This window comes from Ovis canadensis, chromosome 3, assembly GCF_042477335.2.
Source record: "Ovis canadensis isolate MfBH-ARS-UI-01 breed Bighorn chromosome 3, ARS-UI_OviCan_v2, whole genome shotgun sequence".
Classification (NCBI taxonomy): Eukaryota; Metazoa; Chordata; class Mammalia; order Artiodactyla; family Bovidae; genus Ovis; species Ovis canadensis.
Window position 1 is genome coordinate 154,255,134 of NC_091247.1, and position 16,370 is coordinate 154,271,503.

A 16,370-nucleotide genomic window follows, 5' to 3' on the forward strand; every position below is an offset into this window, starting at 1 on the left:
CAGTTTGGAAGGACTGAAGTAATTGATAATACTTTAAATCCTGATTTTGTAAGAAAATTTATTCTGGACTACTTTTTTGAAGAAAAAGAGAATCTTCGTTTTGATTTGTAAGTTCCAGGAAACCTTGTATTTGGGGGAAAAAAAGATGTTTAAAGACTACATTCATAACATGATGTTGGGTGCTATGGTTGTACTAAATAGATATTATCAGGAAATCAGATTAAATCTGTTTAGAGTGTGGCCTGAGCACTATCCCCAGCACTGCTTTGCATATTATAGATTATTTGCTATTTATTAAAAATATATAAAGTAATTACTTTACCTTGTTGAAATTCTGGGTAAGATATATGGGCATTCTTTCAAATCCTCCTGTGGAATAGGTGTCTTATAAATTCTGCATATACTCCAGGGGGATCCTCATATATTTCCATGGCTGACTTTCTCAGATCTTTAGATTTCTGTCAGTTGTTTTTTTGTATAGTACATGGTGTGTGTGTGTGTACATTTGTGTGTGCATACTCAGTCATGTCTTAACTATTTGCAACCCCATGGACTGTAGCCTGCCAGGCTCCTCTCTCCATCATATTTCCCAGTCAATAATACTGGAGCAGGTTGACATATCCTCCTCCAGGGGATCTTCCTGACCTAGGGATTGAACCTGCATCTCCTACATCTCCTGCATTGGCAAGTGGATTCTTTACAATAGAGCCACCTGGGCAGCCCCATATTACATGGATCTTTACCTAATTATGGCTCCCTTTATTTGTTCATGGACTCATATTTCTAAGCTTAGGCTGCCAAAGCTAAAATTTTTAATATTCTTGTTATTTTGATACTGAATCAGGCATATTAAGCTATTATCTTTAAATTCAACTCCTTATCCACAGAGAAGCTAGAGTCAGTCTATAACTGAGTTATAACCAGAGACTTTATGAACATCACAAGTATTTAAAAAGAAAAATGTCTTAAGTAGCTGAAAACAATACAGTATACATGCTATAATGGTTTATAGATATTTTTGATAACAAAAGCTATCAGTGTCTTATTTGAAAATGCTATAATTTTCCTCCTAATGAAAAACAAAAGTTCTTTGCTGTTAGGAGTCTTTCTCATTTTCCTGTAAAATGTGTACAATAAAATAACCTGTAGTGTTTCTGTTTAAAAAAAGGAGAATCTTAAACCACTCCCTTTCCTCATGAGCTAGAGGAGTTCTAAGTATTTATTATTTTATCAAACAAAATTTATTATGCCCCATTTGGTTTTTATTTCCTTGAAACACTTTTCCAGATAATAAAAATGAGGTTCCTGAGAAAAAACTTAAAAGTGGAATGTAATGATTCCCTCACCATGTTTATCATGGTGATTGCATACAGTGTTATTATTTAAAAACAGACATATGAATCATACAGAACATAGTTTCATTCTTCCATTGCTCAAGGCCTCTGTAGGAATCGTTTTTAGGAAATTTCCTTCTTTCTCAGAATGGTACTCCCTTAATTTTTACCAGTTACTTTCAGATCTAACTTTATTATGTTAGTCAGTATTTCATGATTTTTTATTTTCATTCTTTGTTTTCCTTTCTCTTTTATTCTCTTTCTCAATTACCTGTATTCTTTTCTTGCATTTAAGAGAAATGCATTCTTATTATAAACTTTAAATAATACATGCATTTATAAAGTGAAAGTTCCCTGTAACCCCAGCACCAAAACATACACATATGCACAAAGAACCAAAAGTGTAAATGCATTTGCAGATCCCTTTTCTTTAAATATATACCTGTATATGGAATCTCAATATTTTTACTATCTCAAATACTTTCTAGTTACTTGTATTATTTAGATATCTTTCTATGCCACTAAATATATAGATATTCTTTCATTAATTTTAATGGTTACATAATTTTCATTATTCAAAGAAATGCAGTTTACTTATCCAGACATTTACTAATGAACATTTTGGTTGGTTCTATTTTCACTATTACATGTAATCCTGCAGTAAGTATTTTTTACAGAAACATTTTTCTGTTTTCTTGCCTTTTCAGAATATATATTACTCAGTCATATTTTAAGATGAAATGATATGGCCAAGACTGCTTCTAACCTTTGAGACCATCTTAAAGATCATATGTGCTTTGTTGGTTCTTTAAACTCTTTGTCTAGATATTTGCTCTGATTTTTAGAATCATCCTTCTGTTTTCTTTTGGTTACTGTCTATCATCAGGCCCCTGTCATCATCATGAGCAGCTGCTGCTAGGGGACTCTACTCACTCATTTTTTCACAGTGTCTCATTTTGCCCCTCCTTTTATTGGTTTCTTAAGTTCATGTCATTTGACATTCATAATTGTGGCTACTATAGAATTGTATGAGTAGAATGAAAAGAAGGAAAATGTTGGTCTCAAAAGGATGATAGCAATCAAATGCAAGTCAGTAGACTAGAGAGCAAAATTTAAGAGCTTGGCAGCTCATTCTGGAAAGAAGTAGGTAAAGAATGATTTACCTGAACACAGATGGTGATCACATGCTCATCTCTACTGAAGGTGAGATGAAGGAAGCTAATGGATTTTAAGGAGTTTCCAGTAAGAAAATAAACTTCACTGAATTCAGTGTTGATTAGTCACTTAAATATTATGTGTGTTTTGCTAAATATCATTTCAAGAGTTACTTTCACAACTTAATGACTCAAATGAGAATATATTAGGTTTAGGAAGCACCAGATACTTGTACCATGTTTGACAGGCTAACCTAGGTATCCTTAGCCTGGACAAGGAAGCCTGAAAGGATGGAAGGAAGTTAGGGCATTGACAGAACTTAATATACATCTCTAGTATTTTGTCATAAATCAGTAATATTGTTTAACTTGACTGTACATGATTCAGGGAATTTTAAAAAAAGAGAAACGAAACTTCAACACACTCACTAATGGAAGTATAGAAGAGAAGAATGATTGGATGGATTAATATGTTTGTTACTAATATCTTCCAGTTATTTTTAAGCTAAAATAATTATAGAAACTCATGTAGTTTGAGGGTTAGTATGTAAGTTCTGTAAGTACAAGACAAAAAGATGTGGTATATGATAGTAATACTGCTGCTATTATTTACAGTTTGTAGTAGAATCATTAATATATGTAAATAGATTTAACCAACCCAATAAATTTCTGAGGCAGAGTTATCCCATTGTTATAAAAGAGAATACCAAGGCCTGGGTAGGGGTTTAACTTGACATGCTCAAGGATCTGAGCTTTCCAATATAGAGTCAAAAAAAAAAATTTAACTATTTTTATGCAAAGTTCAGAACTGAACTGAACTTTGCATAAAAATAGTTATTTTTTTTTATCTTCTTTGTAAATTGGCAGAATCAACTGTCTTTCTTATTTACTTTTGGTTGTCCTGGGTCTTCTTTGCTACGTGAGGGTTTTCGCTAGTTGTGGTGAGTGGGGACTAGTCCTTGTTGTGGTGTGTGTTCTTCTCATTGCAGTGGCTTCTCTTCCTGTAGAGCTCTAGGCATGTGAACTTGGGAGTTGTGGGGCATGCATGCCCTAGAGCATAAGCTCAGTAATTTTTGTGCATGGGCATAGTTGCTCCATGGCATGTGGGATCTTCTTGGATCAGGAGTCAAATTCATGTTCTCTGCATTGGCAGGTGGATTCTTAACCATTGGACCACCAGCAAAGCCCATACCTGAAATAGTTTATAATTTAATGGTACAAAAGCTGAATTTCTAAAACTTTATGGAGAGTTTTTGTAATTTTAATTTTCCTCTTGGTAATCTAAAACAAATGGGAAAGTATTATGTTCTACTTTACTCTGAATATAACAATAGAATATATCTACTCTAACTATGCAAAAGCAGGAATATGTAGGAAAGTAATATGTTTGATTAGAATGGACAATATTATATTATTTTATCATAGTGTAACAAGAATAAAGAAAGTACCAAAGCAGTGTACATGAATGATATATTTTAACTTCAATTGTATCTTTTTTCCAAAAAAAAAAATAGTATTTCTCATAGAAATTGTATAATGTTTGAAATGTGAGAGCATGTTGTAAAATGTAATTAAATAAGCATCAGTTAGAGGAGGACATGGCAACCCATTCCAGTATACTTGCCAGGATAATCTCATGGACGGAGAAGCCTGGTGGGTTACAGTCCACGGAGTCACAAAGAGTTGGACACAACTGAATGACTGGGCATTCAAGCGTCATATAAACTTTTGAATGTAGTTGGTTAATTTCAGAAATTTGAGTCAAGTAATATTATTTGAATTTTATATGATCTCTAAAACATTCAGAAAATTAAGACCTGATAAAGGGATACCTGGAGAAGATTATCAAGAAAATAACAAATATATTTTCTTAGTTTATTCACTATTTTTGATATCACTTTAACTTGGAGGGAAAGTTATGACCAACCAAGACAGCATAAAAAGCAGAGACATTACTTTGTTAAAAAAAGTCCATCTAGTCAAGGCTATGGTTTTTCCTGTAGTCATGTATGGATGTGAGAGTTGAACTATAAAGAAAGCTGAACGCAGAAGAATTGATACTTTTGAAATGTGGTGTTGGAGAAGACTCTTGAGAGTCCCTTGGACTGCAAGGAGATCCAACCAGTCCATCCTAAAAGAGATCAGTCCTGGGTGTTCATTGGAAGGACTGATGTTGAAGCTGAAACTCCAATAGTTCGGCCACCTGATGCTAAGAGCTGACTCATTTGAAAAAACCCTGATGCTGGGAAAGATTGAGGGCAGGAGGAGAAGGGGACGACAGAGGATGAGATGGTTGGATGGCATCACCGACTCCATGGACATAGGTTTGGGTGTACTCCGGGAGTTGGTGATGGACAGGGAGGCCTGGTGTGCTGCGATTCATGGGGTAGCAAAGAGTCGGACATGACTGAGTGACTGAACTGAACTGAACTAACAATTTCTTCTAATTATCCATTTATATAAGTATACAACCTATGAGAACAAGCTTTCTTTCTTTTTTTTAACACTGTGATTTTCCTACCATATCTATCTAAATAAATGTGAAAAGTAGTGTAATCATCTTTCTCTAGTTATGAGTACCTATTTATCCATTGTTCCTAATTGATTAGTTTTTACATTTTGTCTAAGCAGTGTGTTGCTTCTAGGAAAAAATATTCATTGCAGAAAATGTGGAAAATGAGAAAAGGATAAAGTAGTCAATGAAATTACCTGTAATCCCAACCTGGGGCTTCTCTGATGGCTCAGTGGTAAAGAATCCACCTGCCAATGCAGGAGACGGGGGTCAATCCCTGGGTTGGGAAGATGCCCTGGAGATGGAAATGGCAACCTACTGCCAGTATTCATGGACAGAGGACCCTGGTAGGCTACAATCCATGGTGTCACAAAGAGTCGGACATGACTTAGCAACTAAACAGCAACAGCAACAACAATCTCAACCTACATCACTCAGAGCACTAATGGAAATATCCTAACATACTTACAGTAGCATGGCCTTTTGAAGGAGCAACAGTGTTGAAAAGTGCAATAGTCTAAATTGGATAACATAGATGTAAGTGGTTTTCAGAATTATTTTTTATTAACCTTTATATTAATTTTACAAATTTATATTTTTTTATTGAAAAGAAGCTTTTCAATTACACATTGTGGAAAGTTTGAAAATGGCTTTCAGGAGGTTTTCTTAGTTAACTTTTAATGCTGTCCATCTAGTCAAGGCTACAGTTTTTCCAGTCATCATGTATGGATGTGAGAGTTGGACTGTGAAGAAAGCTGAGCGCCGAAGAATTGGTACTTTGAACTGTGATGTTGGAGAAGACTCTTGAGAGTCCTTTGGACTGCAAGGAGATCCAACCAGTCCATTCTGAAGGAGATCAGCCCTGGGATTTCTTTGGAAGGAATGATGCTAAAGCTGAAACTCCAGTACTTTGGCCACCTCATGTGTAGAGTTGACTCATTGGAAAAGACCCTGATGCTGGGAGGGATTGGGGGCAGGAGGAGAAGGGGATGACAGAGGATGAGATGGCTGGATGGCATCACCGACTCGATGGACATGAGTTTGGGTAGGCTCCGGGAGTTGGTGATGGACAGGGAGGCCTGGTGTGCTGCAGTTCATGGGGTCGCAAAGAGTGGGACACGACTGAGCAACTGAACTGAACTGAGAATTATGGAATGCATATTGTTATTGCAATCTATTTTTGAAGATTCTCAACACTTTGAGGGAAAATAAGTTCCTTTATTTCTTCCAATAATTGTCCCAACAGTACCAATTTCAGTTTCTCCAATTGGTTAAGTGTCGTCTTAACAATGCCAAGGTCTAACTGCATGATGTTTTAGTCACTTTGTATATTAGAACTATCTCATTTGTTAATAATTATATAGTATTCATTTTAAAACTTTAATCTCAAACTTAATCCAAAACTCTTTGCTTTCTCTCCCCTTAGTTGGAGATACTGTCATAGCTACTTATAAGAGAGAAGAGGGTTGGGATAGCAGAAAGGTAGGGGAGTTGGGAAGCAGATAAGTGTGTCTTTCTCCTATGTTCTGAAAAACCTAGGCCTTAGCGTGTACTGGCCTCAGGGGATACATATCAAACACTCTGTCCTCCTCATTGTGGAGGAGGAACTAAAAAGTTGTGCACCAGTGCTAAATCAAATCTCAGAGATATAGTTTTGGATGAAGTAGAAAAAAAATGGCTTTATTTCTTTGCCTGGCAAAGGGGGACACAGCAGGCTCCAGCTCTTGAAAACTTGTGTCCTATCCTGGGAAGATTTGGTGAGGAATTTTATAGCAATGGCTCAAGGGTGGTGTGTGTTAATAAGATTAGAATGTGTGAAGGGCCTGTACTCTTCTAATTTGGTCTCAGGTAATCTCTTGATTTGCTTCCCTAGTTCCTTTAGTCTGTCCTTGGGTGGTCTTCTCTGGGAAAAACATCTTCCATTTGTTGAGAATTTTACTTCTGTAAAGAGCTTAATGATATTGTTAAGTGAAATAAGTACCCTGCTCCAAGGCTTCACTATTGTTTCTTGGCTGCTCCTCCTCTGTCTTTCCATCCCTTCACTTCCATGATTAGCACCTGTGAAATTTGCAATTTTGGAACTCAGGACAGGTCATGGAGGTGGGAGTCTGTTTTTTACAAACAAGAAATGGAAGGCTTCCATACCCAGGAGCCTGACAGGTCCTACTTGATTTCAAAAAGATGTCATTCTTTGTACCTCAGCTTTCAAAAGGCACTTCCCAGCATTGTCAGCTAACATTCTCTTCCACTGGCAGCCAAGGATGGCCCTATTGTTGTTGTTCAATTGCTAAGTCGTGTCCAACTCTGCAACTCCATGACAGAGGGCTAGATGCTATCCTCCCCTTCACACAATCATCCTAGATTTCGGAGCTCCCTTTCACCTTGCTTTGGGGAATGGAAAGAACCTCCTCCTGCCCCTTCAGAGACACTGAATAGCTTGTCACTTCATGAGTAAGCTTTGTAGAGAAGGGTTTGACCCTAGTGAGAGTGATTTACTGGAAGCTCTGAGCTAAGCATGAGGAGGAACTTAGTATCACTTGTTTTCAGCTTTGGGCCTTAGTTGGAATTTCAGAAATACAAGAAAAACTCCAGTCAACATCTGTTACCCTCTATTAGAAAACATAATCATTAGGAGTCACCCAAATAAGTTACTGCCAGTTCAGTATTTTACTAAGATTTCAACAGCAGAATGAAGTGGTTTACAGAATTCCTGTTAGTAAATTTAGGCACAAGTGTACAATCCTGGCGGTAAACTACTGAACTTTTGCTTTGCAATATATCCTTTCTTATTTAAGGGGATTATGGCATTCATAAACATAGATACACACCCATACTCACCCTCCCCCACCCCATGCACACAGATACATTTTTCCCATTTAGGATGTAGTGTTTATGTTCTGACTTATGAGAATTAAAGCCAGTGACATTTTTAGAAAGTTGGAAAATTCCCATAAAAGAAAAATCATGGTAATTTTGAAAGCACTGTAATATAATATATTATCTAAAGCCTTGGGAGGTTTGCTGTAAATTACTTATTTTTGAGATAATAGCATTAAAAAGCTTTGTTAAAGACAATTAAGGAGGATTGTATTTGAAGATACTTAAATTCTTTGTGATAAAAACACAAACACTTGATTTTTGCTTATTGAGTTGAACTGAATATACCATGTTCAGTTCTGTTCAGTTCATTCACTCAGACTTCCCCTCTTTCAGATTTCCTTTTCCCTTTAGGTTCACCACAGAGCACTGAATAGAGTCCCCTGTGCTATACAGTATATTCTCATTCAGTACAGTCACTCAGTTGTGTCTGACTCTAAGACCCCATGGACTGCAGCACGACAGGCCTCCCTGTCCATCACCAACCCTCGAGTTTATTCAAACTCTTGTCCATTGAGTCGGTGATGCCATCCAACCATCTCATCCTCTGTAGTCCCCTTCTCCTCCAACCTTCAATCTTTCCCAGCAACAGGGTCTTTTCCAATGAGTCAGTTCTTCACATCGGATGACCAAAGTATTGGAGTTTCATCTTCAACATCAGTCCTTCCAATGAATATTCAGTACTGATTTCCTTTAGGATGGACTGGTTGGATCTCCTTGCAATCCAAGGGACTCTCAAGAGTCTTCTCCAACACCACAGTTCAAAAGCATTAATTCTTCAGCACTCACACCCATACATGACCACCAGAAAAACCATAGCCTTGACTAGACAGACTTTTGTTGGCAAAGTAATGTCTCTACTTTTTAATATGCTGTCTAGGTTGGTCATAACTTTTCTTCCAAGGAGTGAGCGCCTTTTAATTTCATGGCTACAGTCACCATCTGCAGTGATTTTGGAGCCCCAAAAAATAAAGTCTGACACTGTTTCCACTGTTTCTCCATCTATTTGCCATGAAGTGATGGGACCAGATGCCATGATCTTAGTTTTCTGAATGTTGAGCTTTAAGCCAACTTTTTCGCTCTCCTCTTTCACTTTCATCAAGAGGCCCTTTAGTTATTTGCTTTCTGCCATAAGGGTGTTGTCATCTGCATATTTGAGGTTATTGATATTTCTCCTGGAAATCTTGATTCCAGCTTGTGCTTCATCCAGTCCAGCATTTCGCATGATATACTCTGCATATAAATTAAATAAGCAGGGTGACAGTATACAGCCTTGATGTACTCCTTTTCCTATTTGGAACCAGTCTGTTGTTCCATGTCCGGTTTTAACTGTTGCTTCTTGACCTGCATACAGATTTCTCAAGAGGCAGGTCAGGTGGTCTGGTATTCCCATCTCTTAAAGAATTTTCCACAGTTTGTGGTGATCCACACAGTCAAAGGCTTTGGCATAGTCAATAAAGCAGAAATAGATGTTTTTATGGAACTCTCTTGCTTTTTTGATGATCCATTGGATGTTGGCAATTTGATCTCTGGTTCCTCTGCCTTTTCTAAAACCAGCTTGAACATCTGAAAGTTCACAGTTCATGTATTGTTGAAGCTGTCTTGGAGAATATATCATGTTATTTCTCCCCAATCCACACTAAACCCCTTATAGAAAACAGTTTCCAGGGATGATACTTGAGAAGGAGCCAGGAGATTTGTACTTTACCTATGATATTGCTACAGTTGCTAATTTTAATCTTACCCTCAAAAATTGTTTTGCATAAGAAATTTTTTTTTTTACTAATATTTGTAGGTCCTTAGTAGATGTTGGCAATTTGCTGATTCAGAACTCTAGTTTACAGCTGTTAAGCGTGATCAAACTGTGCTAATATGAAGTAAAGTAATTTGTAACTCTTCTGAGACAGTCCATTTGCATCATGCAAATTTAAAGCCAGTTTGTGGCAAACATTCTTTACTAGGGAGTAACTGTACCTATGCCAAGAATCAGTATACACAGTGAACTCTGCTTCTGTGCTTTTTTTTTTGACTGAGATGCTTTTCTTTCTCTGGGAAAACATTCTTGTTATGTGAGAGGGAAGATTTTAATGAGCTATTAAAAAAAAAGGTTTTTTTTGTAGGTAGCTATGCACAGGAATGTGAAAAGAATATGATTTGAGAGAAAGACTGGAGCCAGTACAAATATTTTCCTATTGAAGAATTCAGCAAATTGAGGTTGTTTTAAATGTTAGCAACCTTTCTGCTTAAAAAAAAAAAAAATTAAAACGAGGGTCTAAATGATAGTGAGAGATATTTTCCCAGGATCTCTTAAAATAATCATTTGCTTCCAGTACCAACTGATCAAAAAATAGGAACATAGTAGTCCTATATAAACACATTTTTCTATCCATAAAATACATGTTTTCCCTAAATCCTATGAATGGAGAAAATTAATCTCTCATTGCTGCTGCTGCTGCTGCTAAGTCGCTTCAGTCGTGTCCGACTCTGTGCGACCCCATAGACGGCAGTCCACCAGGCTCTGCCATCCCTGGGATTCTCCAGGCAAGAACACTGGAGCGGGTTGCCATTTCCTTCTCCAATGCATGAAAGTGAAAAGTAAAAGTGAAGTTGCTCAGTCGTGTCCGACTCTTAGCAACCCCATGGACTGCAACCTACCAGGCTCCTCTGTCCATGGGATTTTCCAGGCAAGAGTCCTTACTTTTGCCAATTTCAAATAATAAGAGTATTTATGATATTAAATAAGAATTATTATATACACAAATGACAGCCTGTTATCAGCACTTTTTTAAGAGAGGAATTTCAGTTTTTAGGGAGAATTATGAATCTGTTGATTCACAGAAAAGGGAAATTTTAAAATTTTCTTATCAAGAAGAGTTGATGATTATAAAAGTATTAAAATTAAGACTTCTGCTTAGGTGGTAGAAATAAAAGGACCCAGGGTTTATAAATTCTGCCTTTAGTATGTAGGCCAGAGTTTATGAGAAATTTCTAAATTTGCTAAGTTTTTTCCCTATCATATACTTTTGATTCATTTTTTATATCATTTGTATTTTGGGGGAAATACTGATGTTTTTCTCTAGCTTCACTTGTGGAAATAATTTAAAGTGTATATTTTAATTTTTTAGGTATGATGTTGATTCGAAGAGTTCCAACTTGTCCAAACATGTAAGTTCACATCTTTATGTTTTTTAAGATGATTAAAAATTTAATTAGTGTATCATGATTTCACAGGTATTTATGTTAATTGAGTCATGTTAAAGTTGTATGTCCACAGCTTACCTAATAATTACATTGAAAATAAATAACATTTTATTTACATTTAATTTTTTAAGTTAGAGTATAGTTACTTTGCAATATTGTAATGGTTTTTACCATACATCAACATGAATCAGCATTAAGTATACATATATTCCCTTCTAATTCAACACCCCCTCCCACTTCTTTCCCCATTCAGCCCCTAATGTCACAGAGCACTGGCTTTGGGTTCCCTGTCCCACACAATGAACTCTCATTGGCTATTTTACATATGGTAATATATATATTTCAATGCTATTCTCATATACCATACCACCCTCTCCTTCCCTCACTGTGTCCAAAATGTCTGTGTCTCCTTTGTGCTCTGCAAGTAAGATTTTCAGTACTGTCTTTCTAGATTCCTCATACATGTGTTAATATATGATATTTGTCTTTCTTTTTCTAACTTACTTTTCTCTTTATAGTAGCCTCTAGGTTCATTCACCTCATTAGACCTGACTTAAATGCATTCCTTTTTATGGCTGAGTAATATTCCATTGTGTATATACCATAACTTCCTTATCCATTCATCTGTCTATTGCACATCTAGCTTGCTTCCAAGTCCTAGTTATTGTAAATAGTGCTGCAATGAACATTGGGGTGCATGTGTCCTTTTCACTTATGGTTTCCTCCAGATATATGCTGAGCAGTGAGATTGCTGGGTCATATGGTAGTTTTATTCCTAGTTTTGTTTTTGTTTTTTTTTTTAATGAAATTTCTATGCTATTCTACATAGTGGCCATATCAGTTTTTATTCCCACCAATGGTATAAGAGGGTTCCCTTTTCTCCACAACCTCTCCAGCATTTATTATTGGTAGACTTTTTGATGATGGCCATTCTGACCCATGTGAGATGTTTCCTCATTATAGTTTTGATTTGTATTTCTCCAATAATAAGCAATATTTAACATCTTTTCATGTATTTATTAGCCATCTGCATGTCTCCTTGGAGAAATGGCTGTTTATGTCTTCTGTCTACCTTTTGATTGGGTTGTTTGTTTTTCTGATATTGAGCTGCTGAACTGCATTGTCATTTATTTTGTTTGTTATTTTCTCCCACTCAAGGATTGTCTTTTCACTTTATGTGTAGTTTAATTTGTTGTGCAAAAGCTCTTAGATTTAATTAGGTCCCATTTGTTTATTTTTGTATTTCCGTTACTCTAGGAGGTGGATTATAAAAGATCTTGTTGTGATATATATCTGAGAGTGTTCTGCCTATGTTTTCCTCTATGAGTTTTATAGTTTCTCATCTTCTGTTTGGGTCTTTAATGCATTTTGACTATATTTTTGTGTATGGTGTTAGAAAGTGTTCTAATTTCATTCCTTTACAAGTAGCTGACCAGTTTCCCCAGCACTGCTTGTTGAAGAGAGTATCTTTTCTCCATTATGCACTTTTTGCCTCCTTTTTTAAAGATAAAGTATGCATAAGTGCATGGGTTTATCTCTGGGGTTTCTATCTTGCTCTATTAGTCTATATTTCTATTTTGTGCCAGTACTATACTGTCTTGACGACTGTAGCTTTGTAATATAGTCTTAAGTCAGGAAGGTTGATTCCTCCAGTTTCATTCTTCTTTCTCAAGATCGCTTTGGTTATTCAGTATCTTTTGTGTTTTCATACAAATTGTGAAATTATTTTTTCTAGTTTTGCAAAAAATGCCTTTGGTAGTTTGATAGGGATTGCACTGTATATGAGGATTGCTTTTGGTAGTATAGTTGTTTTCACTATGTTGATTCCTCCAGTCCAAGAACATGGTATATCTCTCCATCTGTTTGTGATATCTCTGATTTCCTCCATCAGCGTCTTACAGTTTTTTGCATACAGGTGTTTTGTCTATTTAAATAAATTTATACCTAAGTGTTTTATCTTTTTGTTGCTGTGGTGAATAGGATAGTTTTCTTAATTTCTGTTTCTGATTTTTCATTGTTAGTGTGTAGGAATGCAAAAGGATTTCTGTATATTAATATTATATACTGTAAGTTTACTATATTCATTGATTAACTCTAGTATTTTTCTGGTGGCATCTTTAGGGTTTTCTTTGTAGATATTCATGTTTTCTGCAGAGTTTTACTTCTTCTTTTTCAATCTTGATTCATTTAATTCCTTTTTCTCCTATGATTGTTGTAGCTTTGACTTCCAAAACTATTTTGAATAATAGTGGTGGGAATGGGCACCCTTATCTTGTTCCTGATTTTAGAGGAAATGCTTTCAGTTTTTCACCATTGAGTATAATGTTTTTTGTGGGTTTGTTGTGTATGGCCTTGACTATGTTGAGTTGTTTCTTCTTTGCCTACGTTCTGAATTGTTTTTATCATAAATTATACTGAATTTTGTCAAAGTCTTTCTCTGCATTTGTTGAGATGATCATACGGTTTTATCTTTGAATCTGTTAGTATGGTATATCACATTGATTGATTTGTGGATATTGAAGAATCCTTGTATCCCTGGTATAACACCCACTTAATCATGATGTATGATCTTTTTAATGTGTTATTGGATTCTGTTTGCTAGAATTTTGTTGAGAATTTTTGTACCTATGTTCATCAGTGATATTAGCCTATAATTTTCTTATTTTGTGGCATTTTTTTCTGGTTTTGGTATTATTATGATTCCAGGGTATAGAATGAGTTCATGTGTTTTCCTTCCTCTGTGATTTCCTGGAAGAGTTTGACTAGGACAGGTGTTAACTCTTCTCTAAGCTTTTGCTAGAATTTGCCTATGTAGTCATCCACATGTATGCCAAGTTGCTTCAGTCGTGTCCAACTCTTTGCGACCACATGGACTGCAGCCTGCCAGGCTCCTGTGTCTATCGGATTCACTAGGCTAGAATACTTGAGTGGGTCACCATGCTGTCCTCCAGGGGATCTTCATGACCCAGGGATCAAACCCGTGTCTCTTATATCTCTTACATTGGCAGGCAGATTCTTTACCACTAGTGCTGCCTGGGAAGCCCATGTAGCCATCTTGCCCTGGGCTTTGTTTGTTGGAAGATTTTTTTATTATAGTTTTGATTTCTGTGCTTGTGATTGGTCTGTTCATATTTTCCTTTTCTTTCTGATTCAGTTTTGAAAGATTATACATTTCTAAGAATTTGTTGATTTCTTCCAGGCTGTCCAATTTTATTGGCATATAGTTGCTCATGGTAGTCTCATGGGTCTTTGTGTTTCTGTGTTGTCTGTTGTAATTTCTTTTCCATTTGTAATTTTATTGGTTTGTGTCCTCTTCCCTTTTTTCTTGATGAGTCTGGCTAACGGTTTTATAATTTTATCTTCTTGAAGAACCAACTTTTAGTTTTATTGGGCTTTGCTATAGTCTCCTTCCTTCCTTTTGCCTTTCTTTTGCTATGATCTTTATGATTTCTTTCCTTCTACTAACTTCGGGGTTTTGTTGTTGTTGTTTTTGTTTTGTTGTTGTTGTTTGTTTCGATTTGTTGTTTTTGTGTTTGTTTTGTTGTTCTTTTTCTAGTTGCTTTAGGTGTAGTGTTACATATATTTGATGTCTCTTGCTTCTTGATGTAGAATCGTATTGCTATAAACTTCCCTCTTAGCACTACTTTTCCTGCGCCCCATAGATTTTAAGTTGTCATGTCTTTGTCATTTGTTTTTAGCCATATTTTCATTTCCTTTTTGATTCTTCAGTGATCTGTTGGTTCTTTGTAAGTGTATTTTTTAGCCTCCATGTGCTTGCGTTTTTCATAGTTTTTTTTTTTCTATAATTGCTATCTAATCTTACAAAGCTGTGATCAGAAAAGATACTTGAAATTATTTCAATTTTTAGAAATTTACCAAGGCCTGATTTGTGGCCCAGGATGTGATCTATCCTAGAGAATATTCCATGTGCATCTGAGAAAAAAGTGAAATCTATTTTGGGGGGGTTGAAATGCTAATAGATATTTCAATTAGGTCCAACTTTCCCTATGTATCATTTATAGCTTGTGTTTCCTTACTAATTTTCTGTCTGGATGATTTGTCCATTGATGTGACTGTGGTATTACCGTTTCCCACTATTATTGTGTTACTGTCAATTTCCTCTTTAATAGTTGTTAGCATATGCCTTTCATATTGAGGTGCTCCTATGTTGGGTGCATGTATACTTATAATTTTTAGGTCTTCTTGGAATGATCCCTTGATCATTATATAGTGTCCTTTGTCTCTTGTAACAGTCTTTGTTTTAAAGTCTATTTTATCTAATATGAATATTGCTACTCCTGCTTTCTTTCGATCTCTGTTTGCATGGAGTATCTTTCCAGCTTCTCACTTTCAGGCTGTATGTGTCCTTAGGTTTAAGATGTTCTCTTGAAGACCGCATATATAGGGATCTCCCTTTTGTACCATTCAGCCAATCTGTGTGTTTGGGTTGGAGCATCTAGGCCATTTACATTTCAGGTAATCATTTATAAGTATGATCCTGTGAACATTTAATTTATTGTTTTGAGTTTGTTTTTTATGGGCCTTTTCTGTCTTTCTTGTCTAGAGACATTCCTTTAGCATTTATTAAAAAGCTGGTGTGGTGGTGTTGAATTCTCTTAGATTTTGATTGTCTGTAAAACATTTGATTTCTCTTCCAAATCTGAACGAGATCCTTGCTCAATAGGATAATCTTGGTTGTACATTTTTTTCTTTCATCACTTTAAATATATCCTGCCATTCCCTTCTTGCCTGCAGAGTTTCTGTTGAAAGATCAGCTGTTAGCATTTTAAAAATGCCCTTGTATGTCATTTGTTGTTTTTCCTTGCTACTTTTAATATTTGTTCTTTGTGTTTAATTTTTCTTAGTTCGATTAACATGTTTTTTAGAATATTTCTCCTTGGGTTTATCATGGATGGGACTCTCTGGGCTTCCTGGACTTGGGTGGCTATTTCCCTCCCATTTTAGGGAAGTTTTCTACTATAATCTCCTCACCTATTTTCTCATACCCTTTCCTTTTGCCTTCTTTTTCTGGGACTCCTATGATTTGAATGTTGAACTCTTAGTGCTATCTAAGAGGTCTCTGAGGCTGTCTTCATTTCTTTAACATGTAAGATAAGACATTTTTGGATTTTATAATGATGCTCAAAATGAGCATTTGTACTGACCAAGAATGTAAAGCAGTTTGGGAAAGAAAATATATTATTTTATTCAGATATTTATAATATCTCCAGTACTATAATCTAGTGGCTAGTGGAAAGTTTAGAGTATATACTAATATTCTTTAATTCCAGG

At 35.9% G+C, this 16,370-nt stretch overlaps 1 protein-coding gene across 3 annotated transcripts in view; it reads left to right on the forward strand.

Annotated features, from left to right (window-relative positions):
* The window catches only part of CPNE8 (copine 8), a 267,087-nt gene that overhangs the window by 97,418 nt on the left and 153,299 nt on the right, over positions 1-16,370 (forward strand). For all 3 annotated transcript variants that reach the window (XR_011255932.1, XM_069584636.1, XM_069584637.1), the window contains 2 exons: positions 4-107; positions 11,003-11,042. Coding sequence is in view for 1 of the 3 variants with exons in the window: in XM_069584636.1 (XP_069440737.1) it covers positions 4-107; positions 11,003-11,042 (144 nt within the window). In the remaining 2 variants the exon portion in view is untranslated. The remainder of the gene's footprint in view (positions 1-3; positions 108-11,002; positions 11,043-16,370) is intronic.